The 15230-nt window shown below is 37.1% G+C and overlaps 1 protein-coding gene across 4 annotated transcripts in view; it reads right to left on the reverse strand.

The window, feature by feature from the left end:
• atg5 (ATG5 autophagy related 5 homolog (S. cerevisiae)) overlaps positions 1 to 15230 on the reverse strand; it is a 236908-nt gene that overhangs the window by 173981 nt on the left and 47697 nt on the right. For all 4 annotated transcript variants that reach the window (XM_069887482.1, XM_069887481.1, XM_069887483.1 and 1 more), the window contains exon 4: positions 7640 to 7718. In XM_069887482.1, the coding sequence (XP_069743583.1) occupies positions 7640 to 7718 (79 nt within the window). The remainder of the gene's footprint in view (positions 1 to 7639; positions 7719 to 15230) is intronic.

Here is a 15230-nt window from a genome sequence, read left to right on the forward strand (position 1 = left end):
GATTTTTTTTTTCTTATGGGCACAGCAGAATTGCCACTAATTAGTAGTGCAAAAAATAAACTGTACACAGCGTAAACATGTATACACATAAAAGAACTGTAAACTGAAATGAATGTGAAGAAACTTACTGAGCAACACAGAGAGAACAAAAGAAAATCAACAAGCAAGTGTCCTTAAATGAGTTTCTGACCGAGTGTATCATCGAGGTGTCTGATGGTAGAGAGGTAGCCTGTTCTTGAACCTGGTCTTGTGTCAGCTAAACCTCTTTCCTGATGGCAGCAGCAGGAACAGGGTGGTGTGGGTCTGATGATTGCTGCTGCCCTCCGACAACAGCGTTCCCTGTAGATGAACTCAATAGTGGGGAGGGTTTTACGTGTGATGCCCTGAGCTGTGTCGACTAGCTTTTCGAGGGCTTTATGCTCCAGGATATTGGTGTTCCCACACCAGACCGTGGTGCAGCCAGTCAACACACTTTCCACCATACCCCTGTAGAAATTTGCCAGGGTTTCTGGTGTCATACCAAAGCTCCGCAAACTCCTGAAGAAGTAGAGGCTCTGATGTGCTTTCTTCACAATGCCATTGGTGTGCTGGGTCCAGGAAAGATCCTCCAAGATAGTGACTCCCAAGAGCCTAAATTACTCACCCTTTCTACCTCTGATCACCCAATGATCACTGGTTTTTATACCTCTGGCTTTCCTTTTCTGAAGTCAATAATCAGCTCCTTAGTTTTGGTGACATTGAGTGCAAGGTTGTTGTTGGTGTGCCAGCCAGATTTTCAATCTCCATCCTGAAGGCTTCTCTCCTCATCCTTTATACAACCTATTACTGTGGTATTGTCAGCAAATTTGTAGATGGTGTTACTGCCATACTGAACTACACAGTCGTAGGTATAAAGTGATTACAGTAGGGGGCTAAGAACATAGTCCTATTGTGCTCCGGCACTGATGGAGATTGTGGAGGAAATCCACGATTTCATATAGTGGGTAATTACAGCTTCGTTTCCCTAGCTTCTCCAGCCACCCGCAATCCTAGTCGCTGTTGTTTTCCCCCACAAAATATCATTCATCCTCTTGAGATGAGATGGGTCCATCTGATGTCATCTGAATATTATATACCATAGATCATGCAACTCCTTCTCAATGAGAATATGAGACTCCGTCTAAGTTACCTATTCAGTTTTTAAATGAGATTTTGACTTACAACTTTCCAACTTGCAAGTAAGATTTTACCTCTGGGACCAAATAAAACAGTAGTCCATCTTTGCCAATAATATGTCCTTGCAGGTTGCCCAATGCCTGCATGTAGATTGAGCAATTTTCATAATATTGTTCTGATATTACTAATGAATTTGCAACATAAAGACGAAAGATAAGTATCACATATTCAAAGTTTCATTTTCATGTCCAAAATAATGCACTAAATTGTGAAGGTTTCATAGGGCATGATTTTCAAAAGACCAGCATGCATGTACAGCAAATATTTCATAAAGCGAACCACATTATCCTTTATTGCTAGAGAAATGGAATACAAAAAGATAGGAAGGCTATGTTTCTGTTATATAGTCATAGATAAGACCACACTGGAAACACTGCATACACTCCTTATTTAAGGAAGCATGTAATTGTGTTAGATACAACCCAGGAAAAATTTAGTATATGCATGTTAAAAAAACATTTTGTTTGATGAGAAAAGATTCAACAAGCCAGGCTTGCACCTGTTGGGAGTTTAGAAAATCGAGAGGTAATTTAATTGAAACATACGAGATTGAGACATTAACAAGATAGATGCTGAGAGGACATTTCTTCTCTCGGATTAGATGTCACTGTTGAAGAATAAGGGATCACTCATTTAAAAAGGCAAAATATCTTCCACCTCCTCTACCCCTTCCCTCCATCAGAGGGTCATGCCCTTATTGGGCACTGAAAGCAGTCTCTGAACAATTTTAATCTACGGGAAAGAGACTTTTGATAAGAGACTAAAAAGATTATCACAAGTGGCCAAGAATGCAGATGACATAACAATCAAATTATCTCATGATCTCATTAAACAGAAAGGCACTCTTGAAAAGGTTCACATACTATAGCATCTTCTAAATGAAATACATGAAATGTAGTGTGCTGCCTCTGTCAACATGGCTATTTTCTTCAAAATCTTCCCATCACAATTAGATTTCTGATATACCTTTCCTTCTTAAAAGGAATAATTCATTTTGCCCAGTAAGATTGGTTCAAGAACACTCTTTTAGGCACTAAATGACTGTATTCACCCATTCTTCTTCAAAATGCACCCTATACAAATGGCTTCCCACACTACCATCTTCAACATTATTAAATCAGTAAATAACAGAATCTCCAAAAGTTTCACCAAGGGAAATGACCCTAGCTTCTCCATCTAAGTTCATAGCCAAAATCCCTCATCCCTGGAAATATCTCTAAGGTTTTTTTCTGTGCCTCTTTTGGACATTCATATCCTTCCTAAAATATGCTGACGAGAATTGGGCAGAATTCTCCTCTGGTGCCCGAACTCGTTATTGCAAGGATTCAACACAACTTTCCATCTTCAATACTTTTGTACTATTTTCATCCTTTTTTTTAAAAATAAAATCTCATCAATCCCTCAATCTTTTCCAAAAGTAAAACTTTTCAACTTGTCTTTCCATGTTCAAAGGTTTATGCACCATGTTCTCTGTTATTGAACAACCATGACTATTTTGCCTCTTCTTTGCTCTTTCTGCCGAAGTACATCAAAATCGCCCCAGTCTAAAATGCCAAAGGGAAGAATTGGATCTGATATTAAGGAATGTAACTAAATTGTCAGTGGAAGAGCATTTTGGAGATAGTGACCATAACTTTTAATTCATTATAGTTACAGTCAACATAGGACTAGAAATTAAGGTAGTAAATTGGAAGGAAGATCAATTTTTCTGTCATAACACAGGGCCTGAAAAGATAGACTAGGAGCAGCAACTTGTAAGCAAATCCACTTTCAATAAGTGGGGAATAATTCAAAAGTAGCTCAAAGTAAGTGGGTTTCTATAAGGATACAAGGCAAGGAGAACCAATCCAAGGAACCGGCTGTTAAGGGATGGATAAAGAAGAAGCATACACCAGGTATATAAACTGTATGGGGAAGTATCTTAACATATTTTGTCAAAGGGGGGGCACAAAATATCACAGGCAGACAAAATGGAAAAAACCCAACATACGTGGTAACTACATTCATGGCAAAATAGTAATCAGGCAGATTGGGGCTCATTAGGGAAATCATGTGTGTAGAACCAGACGACGGATACAAGGTCTAAAATAAATGCTTCACATCTGTTTCAATGAAGGTTGGGGATTTCTGAGACGGGAATGCTGAATAAGTTAGCACATTCCAATTCTTTGCAGATTTAAAGGCAGTTTTAGGAATATGGTAAACAGAAAAAGTTGCTGAAGCTGTCAGAAATGTTTAAATCTTCATTACCCACAGATGACCTGACAGATAAATTGGGTAATTATAGGTCTACAAGTCCAACATTAGTGCTGAGGAATTGATTGGAAAAAAATTCCAAGCAAAAGCTTTGGTATACATTTAGGAATCAAAGACAGTTAGCTTGGTTTTGTCAATAGGTGATCCTGTCTGATTAATTCTAATGAATGTTTCATTAACTTTTAATTTAGCATTAAAGTTTATTGAGGAAAGCTACACAGATTTCAGCAAGGCCTTTGACAGGGTTCTAAAGAGGAGAATGGCTTAAAAAGTTAGAACCAGGGAAAAAATGGTAAATCAAATATAGAATTGACTTAGTAATAAGAATCAGAGGGTTGCTTCTGTGATTGAAAGGCCATGATTGGTAGTGCATTACAACAATCAATGCTTGGACCCTTATTGTTTGTTATACACATAAATGATCTGGATTAGAATAAGGGGTATGATAGCAAGCTCTCAGATGTCAAAGACAACCCTCGTTATCAACCATGGGACAATAATGGTAAAGTTGGTCAGAACAAATGAGATTTAGTCTCAATTAGTATTCACTGAGGCATTTTGGGACATACAAATAAGGCTAGGACATACAAAATGAACAATGAAAACCTTTTGTTACTGAGGAATAAATGATACCTTGGTGAACTTTATTGGCAGCTGAGGTTAATAATGTGGTTTAGAAGGAATACTGGTTAATTGACTTCATGATCCAGGGCACACTAAAGAAGACCACAGAGGTTATGTTATACCTTTATAAAACATTGGGTAGGCCACAGCTGGTGTACTATGTGCAACATTAGTTGCCACAATACAGCAAAGCTATGACTGCACTGTAGAGTGTGCAGTAAAGCTTCACCAGGGTGAAACCTTGTATAAAGTGTTTCAGTTACAAGTTTCGACTGGAAAGGCTGGGTTTGAAGTAAAATAAAGCTACAAGACTTGAGGATAGACCTGATTGAGCTATACAAAATTATAAAAAGCATTGATGGGGTATACAACAGAATCCGAATCCATAAAAGAGGAAAAGGAAGTTTTAGGGGAATCAGAGAACAAACCTCTTCATCTAGAGCGCTTAGAATGTGGTTTGTAGAAAACCAATCATAGTCATTTTCCATCGAGCGAAGCCATGTCATCTGCTCATGGGGCAAAAACACCAGTCAAAAGCAAAATAAATTGTGTCAATTTTGTTTTCTCCACACAAATTCTGTAAGAGGAAAATTTTATTCTTATACCAAATTTACAAATCATTACTCAAAAATTTGAATCAGCAAATTTCTGTTCCTTGAAAGGGTGTAATGTAAGGATCACCTCCATCTTGATAAGCACTTCAATTGTCAAGGCCTGAGCATTTCATGATTCTATGAATTTGCTTTCTTGAACTTATCTGCCATTTGTCTACTCTCCACTACTACAGAAGGGACAAGGTACCTTGAGAGATTGACAAGGATGTTGCTCAGACTGGAAAGTTTCCATCATGAAGAGAGCCTGACTTGGTTAGGGTGGTTTTCCTTTCAGCCGAAAGAAACAACAAACAATCTGCTAGAGGAACAGCATCTCTGGGGTGAACAGAATTGCCAATGTTTCAGGCTGATACTCTGCATCAGGACAGAACAGAGGGAAAATAGCCAATATAGGCTGGGGGGTGGAGAGCTGAAACAGGGCCAATGGGTGATTCATGGACAGATGAGGAATGTGGAGTTGTGAGACAGATGTAGGTGGGTGATAGATGAAAGCAGGCAGATAAAGACAAAAGTTTTGTAAAGGGGAGGGTGAAGGTGGAGATAGCTAGTTGATGGAAATGACAAAGAAAACTTGTCGAATGTGGAGGCTAGTAGGATGAAAGTCAAGGACGGGGAATTATTTCTGGGTTATGCAGCATCCATAGGAAATCAAAGGCAACTTGCTGACCTTCTCCAGAATGTTCATTGTATTGTATCAGAACTATTTCTGTTCTGTCTGGAGGGAAGTGGAGTGAAAGCACATCTGAGAAATTGAGGAAGTGGAAGAAGGGACTCTGTCAACCACTGTAAAAGAAGAGCAGTCACATTTGCTGAAAAAAGGATATTTCAGATGTCCTGGAATGAAAAGCCTCGGTATGAGAGAAGATGCAGCAGAGAGAGAGAAACTGGTATCTTTACAAGATAGGAATAGTCTAGGTAGCTATGGTTCAGTGGGTTTATAGTCAATATCAGTGGATGGAATGAGTTCCAGAAAGGGAGAGAAGTGTGGGATGGTAGATACCAGCAAAGATAATAAAATTAAGATTCATAGGGGAACAGCAAGTTGCACCAATGCAATTGTCCATATGACAGAAAAAGCTGGGGAGAAGTACCAGAGAAAGTTTGAAAAACAAATCAGAAAGGAAATTTATACAAAATTATGGGGCATAAATCAGGCAAATGGGAAGGACATGTTTCAGTTCAGAGACAAGGTACAAAGTCCTGGAGGAATGCTGCGCCATACTTTAAGACCATGCTCACTGGAAAGGTGGTCAAGGCAGGTCTTTCATTACAATTCATAAAATATCTGGATTCACAAAATCTCCAAGAACATAGACCAAGCGCTAGAAAGCAGGATTAACCTCATGCCCACTTTTAGCCAACAATGACATTCAATGACTGAATGTCTTCCTTCATGTGCAACAGATTTCTATAATTCTATGAACCTTGAATATATGACCAGATGGTAAAATCCTAATACAACAAAATTGAGACAAAATGGATGAATTGTATGCAGGAAAGCATGAACAAAGCAACCATCAGAGAAGCACATAATATTCAGAAATGCTCTGGTGGAAAAATGTACAGTGGAAGATTATGAAGCCTAGGAAGGGTTTGCATAGAATTGATATTTTCAAATACTTGGCACTAAAGGTCAATTTCAAGTTGTCATAAGTTAAATTACATTGTTCATAACAGTTATGAAGCAATTAAGTTGTCATGCTTTACTGCAGGAATACATACAAATTAGAGATATATAAATGGATGAACATATTCTCACCTTTAGTGTAACCTTATGATTTTGACATGACAATTAAACAAAAATCTATCTGTGTAGTAATATAAAAAGGAAATAATAGAAGAAAAATAAATAACGATGGAGGTATAATTCACATGCATCTAAAATGTAATGTAGATATAGAAATTACACCCTTCAATTATTCTGAAAGAACTCTTGGTTGACTTCTCTCCAAATTGCGTTCCTTTGATTTCAATTACAATTGAAAAGACATACTGCTTCTTCCAAATGGGACAGGAGGCACAATGAAGATAGGCCTTTTTACAAGAAACACATTTGAAAGAAAAATTAAAGTTGATCTTGACCAGATCATCATAAAAACCCACCCCATTTACCAATGTTATCTTGACCCAGTTCGACCTATACATGACTCACACCAACTACTGTGGCTGATTCTCAACTGCGTCCACTGCTCAAGAGAATTTAGAGATGAACGATGAATATCAGCATTCATCAATTTCCAAATCCCTTCAATTAATAAATTATTTTAGGGATAATGGCAGAGGGGTTGAAAAGGCATTACGAATGACAGCAAGTCATATATTATAATTTTAGAATGCTTAATATTAACATTTAGTTTTTTTCCATCTACACTTAAGATGAACAAATTCGGAGAGCATTTAGCCAGACAGAAGAACCACTTTACGTTCCAATTCAAGTACGTAAATTTTTGATGGTTAACAGATCGATTTAAAAACTATTCTTCAACTAGAAAGGTGTTAGCCGGCTACATGAACATTTGGAGAGGGGAGGGGGAGTCAATATAGATCAGTCTGCTCTTGAGTGATGGTGCAAACCAAGGTGCAGGTGGCAGAGTTATGATGACAAAATTTATTCAATGGTCACACATGAAATGGCATTTTCAGATGTGAAACGTTTGGTCTTCCACGTCCTTGATTTGATGCAGTTGTGCTTTAGGACAATCAAAGCGTTAAGATTTGAACCAAGTGGGGCCAACACAAGTATAAGATACAAAAACTTGTCATAACCAGTTGGTACCCACCTAATTTAGATGTTGCAATTACTCAAATAGATTTTAAATATGATTTAAAGATGAAAAAATAAATCAGTAAGTACAACCTTAGAAAAACTGGAAGCAACTGCTTGCAGTTCTGCAGGGTTTTAAAATAATATTAGTCAAAAATGTAATTACCTTAAAGTGAACTATAATGTTCCATGGCAGTGCAGTGTTCGATGCATGCAGATCAAAAAGTAAACCAATAGGATAATGCCTGATGAAAAACAAAAGGAAACAAGACTGGTAACTGAAAATGAAAAAATTATTTCTCACAATCATTACTGGAAACATTTCAGAATATTTCTAATACTGTGATTAAAAATAAATTTGTTTCCCACACAAGTTTTTTTTTAAGGGAACAAAAAAAAACTATTAGAATTATAATCGAACATTTGAAACATTCAGCTTCACATTTACACTTTAGTCATGTCATTGAATGACTGGGAAGGTTTGCTATGCAGAGCAGTATTTGTGTCAAATCGGGTTTTATCAGTTTTGTTTATACTAATGTTGAACAAAATTAGTTATAGGTAATGAAAATGGTTAGCATAATGGATCAGTCTAACAGAAAGTAAATTGGGGTACATCTTCCACTACCAGTGTGTGCCAGATATCTACGGTGTGAAATATGAAAGCCTGTAGACACTGTAATTGTAGTAAAAACACAAATGCTGCAGGAACTCAGCAGGTCACACAAGTAAAGATATATATCCAATGTTTTGGGTCTGTGCCCTTCCTCAACGTGGCTACAAAGCCTGTTGTGTTTTTATTGCCAGCCCACCCCATTTCCAACTCATCAGGTGCTATATGACTATGAAGCTCAAAAGACTTCAAGCATTTGAGAGGTTCCAAAACTTCAAGTTGAGTGGACACGCACACACACCCAATTAACAGAGCAAAAATATTGACTTGTGGTTCACCCAACAAACAAATCAAGGAGCTGCTGCATTTTTACCAATCAGCCTGGTGCACGTTCATTAACTAATTTCCCAGCTAGAACAGAGGTAAATCCAGCAGACTGCAGACTGCAAAGTCCCATTGAACAGAACTGGCAATGCAAAGGTCCTGTAGCTGCTACATAGAAAGACTGCTGCCTTTCAAAAGATGAGAATTAGTGATGAGCATTTTCTTCAACATGCCCAAATGCAGAGTTCAGCAAAATATACAGCCAAATGCATTTTAAATTCAGTTTAACTAGTGATCAGAGATGTGGAATTGGGCTGTCACGCAACAGCACTGCCCCCTACCTCGTCAGAGGACACACCAGCTGGCAATCAAGCTTTGGTTCCGCTCCACCCATTACTGCACACCTTTCCATGTAAATTACCTAGCCTGGACTTTCCAGTCCACCTGAACTTGCCCTTGGGCCATTGGCTATTGTAATTGGATTAACCCTCCAGGCAGTGAGCCATTGGTTCCTGCTAATGACCTGGGCTGGACCCTCCAGCACTATAAAGGGTTCTCCCTCTTTGCCAGTTTGGGACCACCCTGCTTCACTCCAGGCCTAGAAATATGGAAGGGTGCTGGAGAAACTGTAAGACGTGTACTGTTAAAAAGGGTTGGAAGCATTTAATTAGTGTCTTTTTTTTTGAAAATTTTATTTATCATTTGCATCAATACAAAATATAAATTCAATAATACAGTAGTTATGTCATACAAAATGATACAATTTTTCCCCCAACCCCCCCTCCCCCAAAAGAAAAAAGGAAAGGAAGAAAAAGAAGAAAGAACCCCTCCTTCTACATATATATTATTAACATAAATATTTATTGACTTTTTTATCATTTCTAATTGAGAGGGGCAGGTAAGGTGGAAGAAGTGGATGGAATTTTATTCATAAAATATAAAAGTTTTCAATTCAATTCCTTAAACTATATGTAATTTTTTCTAAAGGTATACAATTTTGCATTTCAATATGCCAAATGTCTAATTGTACCACACTCAGTTTTCCATGTTACCGTTATACATTTCTTTGCAGTTGCTACTGCTATATTTAAAAACTTTTCCTGATATTTATCCAGTTTTAGTTTTGTATCTTTTTCATCTATATTTCCAAGTGGAAATATTCTTGGATCTTTTTGTATCTTTATCATCATAATTTGTCCAAACAATATACTCAAATCATTCCAAAATCATTTCATTTTCTCACAGGATCATATCAAATATTTTTAAAAGTCTCTATTTCCTTGTTACATCGAAAACCCTTATTCTGATCATTAGAATCAAGTCCATTAATTTATGTGGAGCATAATATAATTGATGAAGAAAATTATACTGAACCATTTGATAACTAGCATTAACTGTATTTGTAAAACTCCTGACACAATTTTGACAATATTTCTTGTTGAATTTGTATATTTCAATCTTTCTCCCATCATAATTTTGATTTATATAAATCTTTTTTCTTTTTATTTTCTTGTAATTTTATATACATACTAGTAATAAATTTCTTAACCATACATGTATCTGTTATTATACCTTTGAATTTACTTTGTTCTGGAAGTTTCAAATCTGTTCCTAATTTCTTTTTTAAATAATGATTTTAATTGGTACAGGCAATATGCAAAAATTGTATTATTTTGTATATCATATTTCTTTTAATTGCTCAAAAGTTCTTGTAAAAAATCCCAAAAAAACAATCTTTTATCCTCTGTATAAATTTACTATACAAATTATCAAATAAAGAATTGTTCAAAGTGAAATGAATAAGTTGATTTTGTTTTAACAACATTTTAGGTAATTGATAATTTTTAATCCCTCTCTCCATATGAATCCCATTCCATATTTTCAATACAGGTACACAATCCTTTATCCGGACATCTAAAATCTGGAAAGATCCAAACCCGGCATTTTTTTTCCTGGGGCTGGTACAGCGGAGAGAGGGAGAGGAGCGCGACGAGGTTGCGCAGGGGGTGGAGAGACGGCAGCTCGACTTGGGTGGGTGAGGGAGAGAGAGACACCAGTGCGACTGGAAGTGGGTGGATGCGGCAGCACAATTCGGGTGGGCTTAAATCTGCGGCAGCTGGCTTTTGTTCTGAAATCCGGAAAAATCCAAAATTCCGAACTCACTGTCTCCCAAGGGTTTCAAATAAAGGATTGTGTACCTGTATATGTTTTAAAATTGGTACTTTCTTTTTCCTTTAAACAATTCACTATTCCATTTATACAAAATTTGTTTTGGATATTTTTTCCAATTTTATTCATTTTAATCTGAAACCAAGTTGTTTTCTCACCCACTTGATAACAGGAGGACAAAAATCTGAATTGAACTACTTTATAATTTTTAAAAATCGGTAAGCTTAGGCCTTCCTGACCAAATTTCCATGTTAATTTTTGAAGACCAATTCTTGACATTTTACCCTTCCAAATAAATTCTCATATAGTTTTATTCAAACTCCAAAAAAAAATTCTTGTACATGAATGGGTAATGATTAAAATAAATATTGTATTCTTGGAAAAATATTCATCTTCATACAATTCACCCGTCCTATTAACGTTATTGATAAATCTTTCCATCTTCTCAGATCTTCTATCTTTTTTCATGGTGGTGAATAATTTAACTTAAATAAATTATTTATATTTCTATCAATTTTTATTCCTAAATATTTAATTGCTTCATTTTGCCACTTAAATTTTGTCAATCTCTTACATTGTGTATAATCCATATCAATCATAGGCATATCTCACTTTTATCAACATTACCTTTATAACCCGATACTAATCCATATTCTATTAATCTCACATTCAACGATATTTCTATAACATCATCCGCAAACAAACTAATTTTTTGTTCTTATTACCTATCTCAAATCCCTTAATTTCTTTGTCACTTCTAATTATTTCTGCAAATAAAAAAAGTGACAATGGACAACTTTGTCTAGAGGACCTTTCTAAAAAAAAAAAATTTTAATATTTGTCTATTCGTAACCATTTTTGCTTTTGGCTGATCTTACAATGCTTTTTTCCAATTTACAAAAGTATTTGGAATCCCAAATGCATTAAGTGCTTTAAACGAAAAAATTTCATTCCAATCTATCCATATATCCACTAATCCCATGTCTTTCATTAAATCTATTGCTATTTTAGCTACTTTATTTTTCATCATTTTATCTCCTGATCTATCTAATTTAGGGTCTAAAGTAAAATTAAAATTTCCCCCTAATATGATTTTTCTCTTAGCATTTGATAATTACATAAAAATCCATAATCTACATTAGGTGCATAATCATTCATTAAGGTCTATTGTTCTATATAAATCTGACAATTTACCATAACATATGTTCTTGCTACATCTACTATCATGTCTAATATTTGCACTGGTAAATTTTTATTTATCAATATTGCTGTACCTCTAGCTTTTGAATTAAATGAAGGTGCTATTACAGTTCCTACCCAATCTCTTTTTAATTTTCCACATTCTTTTTCTGTCATATGTGTTTCTTGTAAAAAGGCAATATCTATTTTTGCATTTTTCATATATACTAATATTTTTTTCTGCTTAATTTGGTACTGTATCCTGTTAATATTAATTCCAATAAAATTCAATTTTCCAGCCATTGGATTACTTTACTAAATCTACTCACCATCCATTTTTCCACTCCCATCGCTAACATTTTTAAAACACTAATATTATATTTCTTAATGTTTTTGATATATTTAGGTGTATTGAGAAAAAAAGATAGAGCATCCCCCCCCAAAAGGTGTACATTATTAATAATACGCCTTAAAACCCTGATCGAAAAGAGTTGCGGTCAAAACCACATCAGCACTCATCATTCTGTAGAAGTTAGTCCTTCACTCCAAACTAACTCTTTTGAATTACTATACTGTCCCTTGTTGTATTATAGCTATATAGTCTTTGCCATTTACAAATTTTTATTTCAGCTTCAATTTTTTAATTTGTTCTTTAACACTTTGAATTTCAATTTCAAATTCATTTCCTTTAATTTTTTTCTTCCATAACTTCAAATTTTTTATCCACCTTCTTGGTAAAATTCTTATTTTCAACTATATTCTCATTACTTTTGAACTTCTACTGTTAATCGCATCAGATTGCAGAAAAAATTTCCATGTATTTCTTCATTTCAGATGTAAATACATGTCTCCTGAATTTTTAAAAATCTTTTTAGCCAAAGCTCCTTATCCTAAATGTAATTCCTGTTCTTCTTGGTCTTCATCCTGATCAATGGAGGCCTCTTGGGCTTTTTTAAAAATTGCCTCAGTTTCTTTTTGTGCTCTACACATGAGCGATCCTTCTTCAAGGTAGGCCTCTCTTCTTTATCTTTTTTTTGTTCTATTTCTTGTGAAGTTACAGCTGTTTTGTCTTTCTTTGATGTTTATTATATCTTCAACAACTTTTCCCTTTTTTTTAAAAAACTTCTTCGGAGAGAGAAGGGATTCACAATCTAACCCCAAATCATCAGGTGGCACACCCCCAATTAGTGTTCTTGTAGCATAGAGCCATGCCTGCACTGAGTCAAGGGGTGGTGGGCATTGTAGTGATTTTTTTCCTTGATCATTTTATGGACTGTGACAGATTATATTTTATATTATGTATAATACATACATTATATATATATATATATATATATATGTGTATGTTTTGGGGAGATAAATTGTGATTTTTTTTTAAGAGTAGGTCACAAGCAAACACAAACACTTCACAACACAGATCTCATTTAAAATGTCAGAGATTGGCTTAAGCCAGACAGTCCAGGCTCTGAGTGCCTTTGCAAAACCTGTGAAGAATGCCCATAGAGACTTCACAAGTAGATGTTAATTGGACATGATGTGGAGTAATGGATTATTGTTTTGGAAAGCAACAGATGAATGCACTCAGAAGATTGGGTCCGGTGCTACAATTTGTCTGAGTGCAGTTTGCTGATCTAAGAGAGTCATGTGGTTTTCTCAGAGAGAATTCAGTTCTACAGTTCACCACCAGCAGCTGGCAAGCTTGTGGAAAATCCCATTTTGAAAATGGTTGTAAGTTCTTAGTTCAGCTTGGTCAAAGCCCTTGTCGTACATACAAGAGGAGATGGCTGGCTCTATAATGTTTCACTTGAAATAAGGGAAACAGAAAAGGAACTCTGTGGTGACCTGAAAGAAAGAGATTATCATCTGGAAAACCTGATGGGGCAATTTTCTTCAGCAAGACACTGAAATGGCTGATCGGGAGGAATCAGTTGTGTGTGCCCAACAAGCAACAAATCTCTCTGAAAACCAACAAGAACCTTCCTAAGCAGTAACCAAAGCGTGGTAAAGATACATAAATGTTAAATTCTGTGCACAGTACAAGAACTGCCTGATACCAGTCAACTTAGAGGAGTGAGAAGTGAGATTGGACTGTGAATCAAAGAACTTTTCTGAACTTACACACACACATTACATACACATGTGCTTAAAATTAGAAGCAAGTTAAGTTAATAGTAATAAGTAAAAGTTTGATACTGTTTTGTGAGAGAGAGAGATCCATTACCATTTCTCACACTTGCCTTCTGTAAATAATATCCTTCCCCATCAAAAGTGTGTGTCCAGGGTCCTTGCCTTTGAGACCTACCAAACCTATTTCCTCACTCACAACAAATGGGGCTACAAGCAGGGACCCAGGGGTCTTGGCTGGACACAGGTGTTGAGAAATGTTTTGGAGCAGGGACAAAAAAGCCAGGGACCAAGGATAGAATTCTTGGGTGGATAGACAAGAGGGAGGGATCTGAGCGGTTGGCCAGCACGCTGGCAGACCACAGTAAACCAGGACTGGACTGAGTAGTTGGATCCACATGGTGAGAAACTGGGGAATCATGTGGTCTTTCTCTTTAAGGAGATAGGGTTCCCCAAAGCCAAAGGGGTGCCTTTTAGCTGCTTGTGTCCCTCCTGAGATGCCAGGTTGGGATTACTAATCAGATCCAGCATTTATGTATCTAGAAGGACAGGGAGTTAGAGGAGCTCTGGCAGTGCTACTGCACACTGCAGGAGGCACCCCAGGCTGCCCAGACTTAAGCCAACAATCTTAAGGACAGAGGGAGTGAAATCGCCTGCAGGCTCATACAGATGCAGCAGGCGCTGGCAGCTAGACCTGCAAAAAAAATCGGAGCCCTGGTCCATCAAGGTAACAAGCTGGACACATGGTTGGTAGATAGGGATTATATGGTTAAACAGTGAAGAGGAATGAGTGCCCGAGGAGCCTTGGTTCTACAACCACCCATCCCACTATGCACCCGAATCCCTAAGGTCACTCCTAGACCAGAGACCCACGATTTCTCCCCAAAGGAGCGGACTCCTCTGGTAGATTGCTACTGCCAATGGCCAGGTGAGCATTTGGCCCCCATCTTGAGCCTCTCTTATCAAGAGCTGAGTCCCCTGGGGAGCCTCTCTGACCAACAAAGCATTAACAATACCCTTCAGGCATCACAGCCAGATCTCTGGGAAGGCACTAACTACCCTGTGGGACCGAGTAGTGACCGCGATGAGGATCCTGGAGTGTGATCTACATGGGAACCCGCAATGGGGTACAGTCAGTGAGGGCACTCGGGTTATTAGAGAGTGGGTGCTGGTCAATGGCATTTACTAGGGAGCCTGCAACAATAATTTTTTAGAAAACAGCACCCTAGCAGGACACCTGGTCACCACCAATCACCCCGATTTAAAGACAGTGGTCCTGCCCCTCATGGCACCGGCTAATGGGAAGACTGTGAGGGATGCCATCACCCTCCTGGAAGAGCTAAATACA

Source organism: Narcine bancroftii, chromosome 6, assembly GCF_036971445.1.
Source record: "Narcine bancroftii isolate sNarBan1 chromosome 6, sNarBan1.hap1, whole genome shotgun sequence".
In the NCBI taxonomy this organism is placed as follows: Eukaryota; Metazoa; Chordata; class Chondrichthyes; order Torpediniformes; family Narcinidae; genus Narcine; species Narcine bancroftii.